This window comes from Garra rufa, chromosome 8 (genome assembly GCF_049309525.1).
Source record: "Garra rufa chromosome 8, GarRuf1.0, whole genome shotgun sequence".
NCBI lineage: Eukaryota > Metazoa > Chordata > Actinopteri > Cypriniformes > Cyprinidae > Garra > Garra rufa.
The window spans coordinates 42,882,651-42,897,095 of NC_133368.1; the positions used below are offsets into that span (position 1 = coordinate 42,882,651).

General features: G+C 36.5%; 1 protein-coding gene across 1 annotated transcript in view; it reads right to left on the bottom strand.

Moving 5' to 3' along the window:
• Positions 1 to 3,914: 3,914 nt before the first annotated feature.
• The window catches only part of LOC141340197 (draxin-like), a 12,402-nt gene continuing 1,871 nt past the window's right edge, over positions 3,915 to 14,445 (bottom strand). The window contains exons 2-6 of the mRNA XM_073845122.1: positions 14,155 to 14,354; positions 7,407 to 7,524; positions 7,073 to 7,165; positions 4,313 to 4,402; positions 3,915 to 4,143 (exon numbers count right to left, since the gene is read on the bottom strand). Of these exons, the coding sequence (XP_073701223.1) occupies positions 4,031 to 4,143; positions 4,313 to 4,402; positions 7,073 to 7,165; positions 7,407 to 7,524; positions 14,155 to 14,354 (614 nt within the window). The 3' untranslated portion in view covers positions 3,915 to 4,030. The remainder of the gene's footprint in view (positions 4,144 to 4,312; positions 4,403 to 7,072; positions 7,166 to 7,406; positions 7,525 to 14,154; positions 14,355 to 14,445) is intronic.

Genomic DNA, 14,445 nt, shown 5'->3' on the forward strand with positions numbered 1-14,445 from the left:
ACGTCTTGACAAAACTAAGGAGTTGAAATGGCATCTGCAGCCAATGATTGATCCTCTGCTGCCATCTTCTGGTTATATCGGTCATTTCATGTCATTTTCATCTTAAAAAGACGTTTTCCATGAAAAGATTTTTTCCATGTTGTCTTTATGAATGAAAAGTCAATCGTTGAAGTGAATTTTATTGCACAGCTGTGGAGTTGAAAATTAATAAAGGCTTTAAAATATTACAAGATTTTAAAAACGTTCACGACTATGAAGGCAAGTTACTGATTATCAAGAATACGATTAAGATGTCCTTGAAGAGAAGTAATGCTAGCTAGCTAACGTTAGCCTAAACACCTTATGATAGTGTTTAGCTGTCAGCATTTAAATGTACAACTATGTTCATGCCGCTATCATTATTTACAATGTTGCAATTATTATTTTTTTTCTCAGTTTCTGATAAGAACGAGGCAGTTCTAAGCAAAAACACACTTAATTTTGACTTGTTTTTCTGAAAACAAGAAAATAATTTTTAGTCGTCTAGAAAATCCTTCTTGATTTAAGAGTTTTTAGATATTTTGGCTGGAAACAAGACTATGCAGGTACTCTTCTGGGATTACCAGGCTCCGCATTTAAATGATATGTTGTTAAATAATATGAAACTGAATGTTCAAGCCGCTATCATTATTTACAATGTTGCAATTATTATTTTTCTCAGTTTCTGATAAGAACGAGGCAGTAGAGGAGTCTCAAGAGTTTCCACCTATATATAGCAGATATAAAATGAGCTTCAGGGGAAGTTTAAGAGCTGGCTTATCATTATGCTAAAGAACGCTCTGTGCATATGGTCAATTATGCTGTTAACATGCATTCTAGTTAATAGTGAGAACTGGTCTTTAAAACAATGTGTTATCGCAATAACGCACAATATGTGACCCTGGACCACAAAACCAGTCATAAGGTTAAATTTGACAAAACTGAGATTTATACATCATATGAAAGCTCAATAAATAAGCTTTCTATTGATGTATGGTTTGTTAGGATAGGACAATATTTGACTGAGATACATCTATTTGAAATCAGAAATCTAAGGATGCAAAAAAATCAAAAAGACTGAGAAAATCACCTTTAAAGTTGTCCAAATTAGGTTCTTAACAATGCATATTACAAATCAAAAATTACATTTTGATATGTTTACAGTAGGAATTTTACAAAAAATCTTCATGGAACATGAACTTTACTTAATTTCTTAATGATTTTTGGCATAAAAGAAAAATCAAAAATTTTGACCCATGCAATGTATTTTTGGCTATTGCTACAAATATACCCCAGCGACTTAAGACTGGTTTTGTGGTCCAGGGTCACATATATCATGCTGTGCTATTGTCTTAGAGGATCTGTGATGGAAATAACTACTGTTCTTTGTCCTTAGTGAAGTTTATTTCTGGTATATCAGTTAAAAATAATTGACAATTTATGGAGCTTGAGAAATCTCAGAAAGGTGACAGAAAAGACTTTACAAAAACTAAAGCATAGCTACAGCCCCACTAACATAAAAGTCTATTAAACAGTTAAATCAAGACAGTGATCGGACACAGAGGTGTGTCAGACCATAAAAAAGCTCAGTGATTTAAACTGACAAGTCATCCATCTCTCTTTCAATCTCCTCTGTCTATCTCTATCCCCCTAACCCATGCAGGTAACAATCACTCATTCACCCATCCATCCTTCTGTCAGAACACACAGTCGTTAAAGAAGAGCACACTTCCTGCCCATGATAACATCTCTCCATAAAGACAACTGGTTGGTACTAGAATAAATAAAGCATATATTACAAATAAATCAAACAACTCAATATCCATTAGAATACAGGAGCATCAGTAGTTATTGACAGTAGTATAACATTAATCAGAAGAAAAAAGTCTTCCATTCAGACACGAACGAATCTGTACGAAAATGTAACTTTTCACAAACAGCAGGGTTGGCCACAATTCATAAATTAAGAATCGGCTTCCTTTTAATTTATAAGCGTGAACTGCGAAATTAAATTGGAATGTATTTGTTTACAAATCACTCTGCAAAAAAATGCTTTTCGTACTTAGATTTTTTTTGTCTCGTTTCCAGCCAAAATATCTAAAAATTCTTAAATCAAGAAGGATTTTCTAGACGACTAAAAATTATTTTCTTGTTTTCAGAAAAACAAGTTAAAATTAAGTGCATTTTTGCTTAGAACAAGCAAAATAATCTGCCATTGGGGTAGGCAAAAAAACAAAACAATTATTTTTCTTACCCCATTGGCAGATTATTTTGTTTGTTTCAAGCAAAAACACACTTAATTTTGACTTTTTTTTTTCTGAAAACAAGACAATAATTTTACTTTTGTTTAGAGACCCTTCTTGATTTAAGAATTTTTTGATATTTTGGCTGGAAACAAGACTTTTTTTCAGTGTGTTGTCTTGTTTCCAGCCAAAATATCTAAAAATTCTTAAGTCAAGAAGGATTTTCTAGACGACTAAAAATTATCAAGTCAAAATTAAGTGAGTTTTTGCTTAGAACAAGCTAAATAATCTGCCAATGGGGTAAGCAAAAACACACTTAATTTTGACTTGTTTTTCTGAAAACAAGAAAATAATTTTTAGTTGTCTAGAAAATCCTTCTTGATTTAAGATTTTTTAGATATTTTGGCTGGAAACAAGACAAAAGATCTAAGTAAGAAAAGCATTTTTTTTTCAGTGTGTTGTCTTGTTTCCAGCCAAAATATCTAAAAATTCTTAAATCAAGAAGGATTTTCTAGACGACTAAAAATTATCAAGTTAAAATTAAGTGCATTTTTGCTTAGAACAAGCTAAATAATCTGCCAATGGGGTAAGCAAAAAAAACTTATTTCAAACAGAAAACTAAATTATTTTTCTTACCCCATTGGCAGATTATTTTGTTTGTTTCAAGCAAAAACACACTTAATTTTGACTTGTTTTTCTGAAAACAAGAAAATAATTTTTAGTTGTCTAGAAAATCCTTCTTGATTTAAGATTTTTTAGATATTTTGGCTGGAAACAAGACAAAAGATCTAAGTAAGAAAAGCATTTTTTTTTTTCAGTGTGTTGTCTTGTTTCCAGCCAAAATATCTAAAAATTCTTAAATCAAGAAGGATTTTCTAGACGACTAAAAATTATCAAGTTAAAATTAAGTGCATTTTTGCTTAGAACAAGCTAAATAATCTGCCAATGGGGTAAGCAAAAAAAACTTATTTCAAACAGAAAACTAAATTATTTTTCTTACCCCATTGGCAGATTATTTTGTTTGTTTCAAGCAAAAACACACTTAATTTTGACTTGTTTTTCTGAAAACAAGAAAATAATTTTTAGTCGTCTAGAAAATCCTTCTTGATTTAAGATTTTTTAAGATATTTTGGCTGGAAACAAGACAAAACATCTAAGTAGGAAAAGCATTTTTGCAGTGTATGTGCTATGGTAAAAGCACTTTAAGGTTATGTCATAATATGTCCAAGGAACCGCAAAAAATAATTGTTTAATAATAGATAATCTGTTCCCTCAAATTCATTAAAAGATTCTAATTATTAAAAAAAATAAACTCACCTAAACTGAATCTATCAATTACAATATATTGAGGTGTGAACACACAAGTATAATAATAATAAAAGTATATTTAAAAAATATTAACAATCCATTAGTTGCCTGTGATTAATTCCACAGTCCATAGATGGCATCTTCTACTGTTTCTTGAAATATCCCATGTGTTGTGTTGTGTGTGTGTGATAACGTTAAAGGTAAATTCAAATTGAAAAATAAAATTCTACTTCCTGTTTCAAATTACAATTCTGTATCCTGACTGCTACCTCAATTCAAATGCAAGAATTTAAAAGCCATTCTAAACTGAATTGTGCACAACCCTGACAGACAGATGATCTGAGTATGTACATTTATACTGTGGGCCTAGAACACTCTCAAAGCTCAGTCCACCATCAGTCATGGGGTTTTAGGATGTGGTCTCTTGTTTCTCTTTGTATCTGTTTCTGTGTCTCTATATGTCATATGGTGATGAAGGCTCCTTGGTTGCTGTTGGCTGATTCTGGTTCCACACAGCGGCCACGTCTTCGGGTCACCCTCCGCTTGCGGTGGAACTTGGCATAACAGCGTAGCCCTAAAGAATTTTTACATTTACTCATTTAGCAAACACTTACAACTTCATTTTCTTTAATTAAAATACAGTTTCTTATATCCTATTTATTTTGATTAATTAGTGAAATACTATGTGATTCCTTTGTATGGTTTGTTTGTATCTCTCTATGAAAACCAAAAGTCATACCCACCCTCCTCACACATGCAGTCATCATAACACTTGTTGTTCAGGCCACGGTTGTGAGGTTTGCACTCATGTTCTCTGAGGTCACAACAGGAACCTGGTCATAGCACAACAAGATAAATCACAAATGCAAACAGTGAAAAAAAGGGCTATGTTACAGTCTTTTTGTTCATCAATTTGGAATTTCCCAAAACCATAGTTCTAACCAACTCTTGCAAACATCATCGAAAGCTTGTGTGGTTGAAACTACTGAATAGTCGTGGTTGTTAGAAGCATATGCCATGTGGATTTAAAAAAAAAAAAGAGCAAGTTTACATGCAGGAGATACATAGTTCATATTTTGTAGGAACAGAAACTTAAAAATATTGTTTACTGTTCGTCACAGCAGGTTAGGACAAAAGCTCAGATATATATGGAAGAGAGTTTTGTTTCGCTTTACGCTTTATTGCATTGTGTCAGATTAGTGCCCGTGATGCGGCACTAATTAAACGGATCCTATTATGCTCTTTTACAAAGTCTTTAGTTTGTTTTGGGGGTGCACTAGAACATGCTTCCATGCTTGGTGGTTTGAAAAACGCATTATTTTTCACATAATTTACATTATTACAATAGCTTTCTCCCCAGGCTGGCACAAATGGCTCGATTAGTTCCCGGTTTGATGAAGGTCCGCCTTCTGAAAAACTAAATGTGTTGTGATTGGTTAGCAGTCCCACTGCGTTGCGATAAGCGAACAGCTTATGCTGCGTTCACACCGCCCCAAATGTCAGCGTCAGTTGCGGCAAGATTACATGTAAAGTCTATGGTTGAGTCCGTCAGAGGCTCTGCGGTGCGTTGTGTTCGTTGGATCCGTCAACTTTTCAAGCGTTACCTGCGTTTCAAGCGTCAACGCAGCAAACGCAAGCAACGCAGAAGTTCAGCTAGCTGACGTGTGCGGTGTGAACGCACCAAAAAGCAAGCGTTGCAAGCTTCAACGTACATGCGTCAAACTAGATGCGTTGGGAGCGTTGCCTGACGCAGACGAAGTGTGCGGTGTGAACGCACCATTAGACACGTTTCAGTCCTGCCACGCTCCTTCCCAAAGCAGCAAGTTTCGTGTACAACTGCGCAAACTAGATTAAAGTGATCCTTACGATTTAAATATGAATATTTTTCTAACAAAAACACATCAGATCACTAAAGGAAGCTTTTACTGACCCCTCCGGAGCCATGTGAGGCACTTTTTATTATGGATCAACTTGTTTTGGACTGATGGAGAGAACTGGACTATGCGGTTCAGTCTATGCTGTTCTAAAGCTTGGGAGTGCCAGGATCATTTTTAATATAACTCCGATTGCATTCGTTCTGAAAGAAGGAAGTCATATACACCTAGGATGCATGGAGGGGGAGTAAATAATACGCTACAGTATTGTTGTTCCTATCGTGAGCCTGCGAGATCGCCGATACATGATATTATCATTATTGTGCTAATTTATTTAATTATTTACATGCCCGAAACCAGCTCCAGCTTAACGCTACATTGTATGATGAATAAATCTCTCACCACTAGTGGTGGGCGTTAACGTGCTGCGTTAACGTGAGACTCTTATCGGGCGATAAAAAAAATATCGCCGTTAATCTATTCTCAAAGTTGGGTTGGACGCTGGGTCTATACTACGCAAGCTATGATGACTTTCACCTTGATAGTTTAGCGCCGATGTATACCTAGCCAAATTGCACTGTAGGGGGCGAGAACGAGTCTTCAAACCTGTGTGTATGCCTACTGTGAAATTACCACATCAAACGAGACGTGCTAACATGGACGCAGCTATGAAGCCGCCGGCTTTGCTTCAAGCCAGGGGCATTGCTAGACCCTTTTTACTGGGGCACGTGCGTGAGTTATAATTTACTTTGATAATCCCGAAATAATGACATTAAACTATATGCAACAACTGAATTGACGCTTCTAAAAGCAATGCAGTTTAACCGAAGACTTTGCACGCAGATATCCATGCCCATGCGCGTCTGTGTATTTAACTGCAACGCGCACGTCGCGCAGCCTTTAACGCAGAAGTACATGCAGTGTAGGAATAGTTGGTTACACAAGTTTGTATAGTTAATTGTGTTGTATATGCAATTGTTAAGCAGTTTGTGAAGCATTTTGGAAACAGGAGATGAGCCCCTGGTCTAATGCGCCACCTGGCTTGAGAAACCCATTCTCAAAGACTTACTTTTAGTCATTATTTGGATTCCACACATATTCTGAATGCCTTCGGCAGAATTCAAATTAGCCATTTTAATCTAGATTAATTCCAAGATTACAGTGAGATTAATCTAGATTTAAAAAATTAACCTATGCCCACCACTACTTACCACACACTGCACACATTAACGGCGCAGCTCCAGCGCGGCTACTGGAGCAGTTTGCGGACACTTTAGGCAATGCTTGCATTTATACAAACCTCTAAAACCAGCCTGCTGACCAGCTATGACCAGCTAAAACCAGGCTGGTTGACCAGCTAAAACCAGCCAACCAGCCTAGGCTGGTTTTAGCTGTTTTTTTCAGCAGGGAATGCATCAAGGCAGAGAGTTGTACCCCAATCTGTTTGCGTTCGCTCATGAACAATCCCAGAAGATAGCATTTTAAATTTAAATGTGCCTTTTGTATTCCATGGAATAAAGAAAACCATTCAGGTTTGGTACAACATGATGAAAAGTAAATGATGACAGATTTGAGTGAACTATTCCTTCATAACTGTAATATTAAAACAATTATAAGGGGTGCACTGACCAGGGAGGCAGTCAAGATGATGGTCACACGGTTCAATGACATCAGCATCAAGCGTTGTGTTCCCATTGCTCTTGTTTTTGCCACGACGCTTATCTTTATGGAGGAAATAGACAGAAACAGGCTTACTATAAAATCCTTTAGTCAGAAATTAGCTGTGAGTTTGCTAATTATTTACGCTCATCTAGAAGAACAACATCTGATCTTATAATCAAATATTTATTCTGATCTTTTTGGTCTAAACTAAGGATTTTGGCCTTAAATATCTGGAAAAACAAAACTGCTGCAGGAAATAAATCACTGTTTTTGATTAGAACTTGAGAATGTGCTTTCATACCTTTTCTTTTGTTGGATGGCCAAGTGTCAGGCTTCATATCCTCATAATCAGTCCAGTCAAAGAGTGCCATGTCCAGAGTCGGCATCACCTCCCCTTGAGCCTTCCCTCGGCCTGACTTCTGAAGGAGACAGATTTAAATCATGGTTTTAGAAAGATTTATTCTGGGTGTTCAACTTGATGTCACTTTCAAGCAAGGTGCTAATTCAAAACTTGTGATATAACAACTTTGCATTGATTTATATTACAAGATAGCTGTGGAAAACGGTGAACACTAACAACACCACAATAACAGACTTTCTGAGGCTAAAGATACTAAATAGCATTCAGAATTGACATATTGTGCTTGTCCTCAATCATACAGGCAGATCAAGCATCACAAGAGCCTAGTTTAGTAACAGCGCCACCTACTGGACGCCTTCTGACAAAAGGGTTTTTGTTTTTTAGTAGTGTAAGCAGCAGTTATGCAGTTATGCCATTACAATCGACAAATGGGATAATCTTGAGACTGTTGCTTAGTTGAGACTGATTTCGTCTGCCATTTCATTTAGCGGAAGGTAACCTGTTTTTGGGCCTGTAATTGTTGCGTGCATCTATATTATCAGCTTCTGCACAGCTTTGGAAGCTTTAGAGGTGGAGAAAGTTTATATTTTGATAAGATTTTATTTTATTTTTGAAATAATGTACACTGATAAATATTGCATCAGAAGACTGGTGACATTTAAAATCATTAATAGGCTCAATGTTGATATCAAACTGATTTCACTAACACCATTATTACAGTTTAAAGGGTTATTGATGTCCAATTTTCAAATCATTTTAAATACACTGTATTAAAGACCAGTCAGTCAGTGGACCAAAATGTTACTCCACACTTTATAATCAATTAAAAATCAAGGCAAGAACAAATGTGACCCTGGACCACAAAACCAGTCATAAGGTTAAATTTTACAAAACTGAGATGTATACAACACATGAAAGCTCAATAAATAAGCTTTCTATTGATGTATTGTTTGTTAGAATAGGACAATATTTGGCCGAGATACATCTATTTGAAAATCTGGAATCTGAGGATGCAAAAAAATCTAAATACTGAGAAAATCACCTGTAAAGTTGTCCAAATTAAGTTCTTAACAATGCATATTACTAATCAAAAATTACATTTTGATTTATTTATAGTAGGAATTTTACAAAAAATCTTCATGGAACATGATCTTTACTTTATTTCCTAATGATTTTTGGCATAAAAGAAAAATCAATAATTTTGACCCATACTATGTATTTTTGGTTATTGCTACAAATATACCCCAGCGACTTAAGACTGGTTTTGTGGTCCAGGGTCACAAATTGTTTGTTTTTTCCAGTCATATTTTCCATGTTACCAAAACAGCCTTCTTTCACCTTTGAAACAATGCCAAGTTACGGGAAATGTTATCCGTTTCCGATGCAGAAAAGTTACCTCATGCATTAATGACCTCAAGACAAGATTATTGTAATGCATTGCAAAGTCCATGTCCTGCATACATAAACAAGCTACAGTTGATTCAAAATGCAGCTCCTAGTGTTCTTGCCAGGTCAAGAAAATATTATCTTATCACCCCAATTTTATTATCTCTAGACTGGCTACCTCTTAAGTTCCACATTTGACTTTAAAGTATTGCACTTACTTGTAAAGCCCTACACAGCCTAGCTCCTTTGTGTTTAACCAATCTTCTATCTCATTACAATCCATCAAGCTCTTTAAGGTCACAAAACTCTAGCATATCAAAGTCTGCTACAGAAGCATTTTCACACTTGGCTCCTAAACTCTGGAACAGTCTTCCTGATAATGTTGTGTGTGCACTTGTATAGCTATCTTTGTGAGGGCCGGTTTGAGTTTTAGACTATCGGAGTGAGGACAATTTTACAAAGCGAGGACATTTTGTCCGGTCCTCACTTTTTGAGACTCCTTTAAAGGCCTTTTTGAGGGTCAAGACTTGGTTTTAGGGATCGGGTTATAACTGGGTAAAGTTAGGTTTAGGGTAAGGGTTTGGGTGAGGCACTTAGTTCCGATGTGTAGGTTGAGGGTAAAGAGCTACAGATTGCAATGTGTCAATGTATGTCCTCACAAAGATAGTTATACAGAGTTGATCTCAAGACACTGAGAATGCTAAATTGCGAAAGGATTTTTACAGCTGATCTACTACAGGAATGGCAGTTAGAAGTACAAACTAAAAATCTCTTTATTTAAGGTTGTTAGTGATCGAAGCCTAATTAGAACTGTCTACGGCACTTTAAGTCATTGAACTGCAAACCACAGCATTTGAGTACCAGCTGGGGATCTGCGTGTTACACGCTCAGCTCTCCAAAGACATGCGTTGTCTGTGTAGCCATAGCACTAACACATGTATACCATTTGGCATTATAGTGCTTGCAATGCAATACTGTTTTAAAATTCTTTAACATTTCTTCTTTTCATTCTACGTTATTTTTTGCAATTAATTCAGCCTGGACGCCTGAAAAAAAAAAGCAATAAAAAATTTAGAACAATAACACAATAATAATTCAACCCCAATTCCAAAAAAGTTGAGACGATTTTGTAAAATGCCATCAAATCAAGAATATGTTATCTGTTCATTTTCTTTAACCTTTATTTAAAGGGATGGTTCGGAGTAGAATTGACTTCATTGCTATGCACTCCGAAGCCCATCTAAATACCCCATCCAAAGTTTTTTTTTACCTTAGTCGAACATTTATGGAGATATTAGAGTTTTTCGAATTGCTTGTTACAGGAGTGAATGGTACATGTGATGTATCTCGTAAATTGCACCACTAAACGTGCAAGTAATCTTACCAAACTTGTACAGTAGTGTAAATAGGTTATGTACTCACAAAACGCTGCATCGGAACATTTGTAAGTCCACCATGAGTGTTTTAAAAACACGTTTTACCCGAGAACTACTAGTCTCAAAAACTACAAGTCGACGTCACGTCCCTGGTTTGAAAAAAGCACGTAAAAGTCCTCCTACTACATCTGTGTGCATGTCAACTTGTAGGAGGACTTTTACGTGCTTTTTTCAAACCAGGGAAGTGACGTCGACGTGTCGCCATTTGTAGTTTCTGAGACTAGTAGTTCTCGGGTAAAACGTGTTTTTAAAACACTCACGGTGGACTTACAAATGTTCCGATGCAGCATTTTGTGAGTACATAACCTATTTACACTACTGTACAAGTTTGGTAAGATTACTTGCACGTTTAGTGGTGCAATTTACGAGATACATCACATGTACCATTCACTCTTGTAACAAGCAATTCGAAAAACTCTAATATCTCCATAAATGTTTGACTAAGGTAAAAAAAACATCGGATGGGGTATTTACATGGGCTTCGGAGTGCATAGCAATGAAGTCAATTCTACTCCGAACCATCCCTTTAATTGACTAAAGTACAAAGCAAAATATTCCAATGTTTTCAGTGGCCAACTGAATTTTAGGTCCCACTTTACATTAGGTGGCCTTAACTACTATGTACTTACATTTAAATTAATTATTTGGTACATTGTATTGTATTTTTTAAAAACCTACATGGAATTACATTTGTAAATAACGATTGTAATTACCACTGTTGACCCATCCCTTACACCCTAACCCACCCTTAAACCTACCCAGACCACCGAACCTGTCCCTATTGCAATGCAATATGGCCACATTAAGTAAGTAAGTACATAATAGTTAGGGCCACCTAATATAAAGTGGAACCGAATTTTATTTGGTATATAAAATAAATATAACCAAATATATATGTAACCAAATTTTGCAACACACTCCAAAAAAAGTTGGACAACGGCAAAATAAAAGTGAAAAGGTTATAGAATATCCCAATTAAACTGTTCTGAAAGTTCACAGTAAGCAGTTGAAATGGAAATAGGTGAGGATATCATGTTTCATGCATTTCAGTCATGGCAAGCTAAGTTGGATCACATTTTCTGACTTTTCTGACAAAAAAAATCACATTTCTTAATAGAAAATGACAAAGAATTTAGGTCTTTCTCCAACTACCACATATTCTGAAATGATTCGGGGAATCCAGAGAAATGTCAGTCTGTATAGGGCAAGGCAAGAAACCTCAGGTGAACGTGCATGACCTTTAAACCCTCAGATGGCATTGCATAAGAAACCGTCAAGCTGCAGTGTTAAATACAGCCACATGAGCTCAGGAGTATTTTGGAAAACTGCTGTCATTTAACACATTCTGCAGCTGCCTCAATAAACGCAAGCAGAAAGCTATACATGAATTCTATGCAGTGATGCCATGGGGTTCTCTGGGCCAGAGATCATCTCAGAAAGTGAAAAAGACAATGGAAATGTGTGCTGTGGACAGACGAGTCCATGTTTCAGCTTGTTGCTGGGAAAAATGGACGTTGAGGTCTCAGTACCAAAGACCAAAGGAACCATCCAGACTTTCATTAGTGACAGATGCAAACACAACCGACTGTCAAAGTGACTGTCACTGAAATATGTGCGAAGGTACCATTGAAATGGAGGCAGGTACTGGAATTTTACAGACACATATTCTGCCATTAAGATGACATCTTTTGTGGGAAGTCCATGGGTATTACATCAAGACAATGCCAGGTCTCATTCTGCATGTGCTACAACAGTGTGGTTTTGTAGACACAGACTATATGTGCTAGCCAGGTTGGATAACAGTTTTGTTTGCAAAACTTGAAGTAGTAGTATCCTCAATTCCAAAACAACTAAACATTGTAATTAAAAGGAAAGTTGATGTGGCACAGTGTTAAACATGCCTCTTTCCCAACTTTTTTTGGAGTGTGTTGCAGCCATAACAAAAAAATAATAATAATTGGTTATATTTACAAAATAAAGTTGGTCACTGAAAACACTGGAAATTTTCTCATTGTACTTAAGTCAGTTAAAAAAAAGGTTAAACACTGCAAAAAATGCTTTTCTTACTTAGATTTTTTTTTGTCTTGTTTCCAGCCAAAATATCTAAAAATTCTTAAATCAAGAAGAATCAAGATTTTTTAGATGAGTAAAAAATTATTTCTTGTTTTCAGAAAAAAACAAGTGCAAAATTAAGTGCGTTTTTGCTAAATAATCTGCCAATGGGGTAAGAAAAATAATCTTGTTTTCTGTTTGAAATAAGATATTTTTGCGTACCCTATTAGCATATTATTTTTCATGTTTTTTTCTGAGAACTATTTTTTTTTACTCATCTAGAAAATCCTTCTTGATTTAAAAATTCTTAGATATTTTGGCTGAAAACAAGACAAAAACATATTCTTGATTTTATGACATTTCATAAAACATACCAACTTTTCTGGAATTGGTCTTGTAGTAATTGGCTGGTGAATGCCCAATTTTACCAGCCCCAGCCATTTGACTTAATATTAAAAACAAATATAAGGCCAAAATTAATTAATATAAATATCACAGTACACCTTACGGCAGCAAACTTCCTTGACTATTACGCCGGAATGGGAGTGTAGTTCCTAATCTTATCAGTCTAGAAACTCGCAGCTTTGCATTTCCACCGTTCTCAGTACACGATATAACTGCAGAAGAGTCAAGTTTTAAATAGGACAAATATCGAAACTCATTGGTCATTTTTGAACGCGATGCTATTGGTCTAATAGGATTCAATGATCTATGCTAAGCTATGCTAAAAGTGATATCGCCAGAACAGGAGAACGGCTGAATGGATTTCAAAACGGTAAAAATCAACTTATTAACTCGGGGGGAGTTGGAGAATGAGCCTATTTCCAAAAAAAAGTGGAGTGTTCCTTTAATTCAAGGAACTCCTAGAAGATAGAAAAAAAATTCTCAAGATGTGATCTATTTAAAATCAAAGTTTGGAAATATCTTGGACTTAAAGTCCATTTTCACCAGTATCAACAGCCAAAACATCTCTAAAGCCTGCTTTAGCTGCTAATTTCAGCTGAGCCCTGATATCTCTGTGTCCAATTCTGGCAGCTTTTTCCCTTTCTGGATTGTTTTAGCAAAAACACTATTCTTTTGTTGCCTTGTAAGCGTTTGTGTTTCCTTAAGGAAATGCAAATCTGTTTTTATTAATATTAGTATCCAGGCCTAGTGATGCCTCTCAAGAGAATTTGAATATATACAGTGAGCGGTAAAAAGATATCTAGGAAGGGAATGGAGCAGAACAGATGGCTGTGAAAAAGAGGAGCAGGAGGATGGGCGAGCGACATCTCACCCCTCACTCGCTCTGGTGACAGCTCCCCTCCTCCACCTCCTCCCTAGTGCAAAGCGAGCTGGGTAATTTTACTTGTGTATGATCCAGCCCCGGGCGGCACTCAGTAATAAGCACGGCACAGAAGCACAGGTAAATAAATCTGTGTGATGAAGCACCGCACACCACAAGGATGACAAGTACCTCCGGTACTGGCTCCAAACGGCATTTCAATATCTATATCTGCCACAGTGTGCGGTTCAAATGAAGATGTTCATTTTGGGATCTAACAACAAATGACAGAGTGGAAAAAGACTCAAGGCAGTTTAACAAAAGCTGAAAGCGGCAAAACATCCCAAGAGTAGTGTCACTGGTGAAGTGTTTAACAAAAATCTTTCCAGGCAAACTGCTCTGTTTATTTCCCCCCAAACAATGCAAAAAATGCTTTAGCACATAGTACACACAGTCCTCTGAGAGGGAAATTACAGCATCTTAGAAAACGAAACACTCTGAACAACACAACAGACCTTCATATTCAAGGACGTTATGCGTGCCAGGGTACCTGGGGTTTGGTGGAGGCTGGGGACAGTGTTGGGGGATGCTCGTTGATTGCCGTGGTTACCAAAATAGGGAAGAGAGGGGAGGGAGCTTCAGTGAGTGGGGTATTGCCGTGATTGGGCGGGGAGGTGTAAAAACCATCCTCAAATGCATTCATATCCTTCAACAAGGAGCCTAATTCTGGTTCAGGGTCATAGAGATCCCCTAGGAGAAAAAGAGAGACAAACTGGTTGGTCTTTAATAAAATTGCTTATAGACAAATACAAAAGGAACCTTTGCTACTAAACATCTCAGG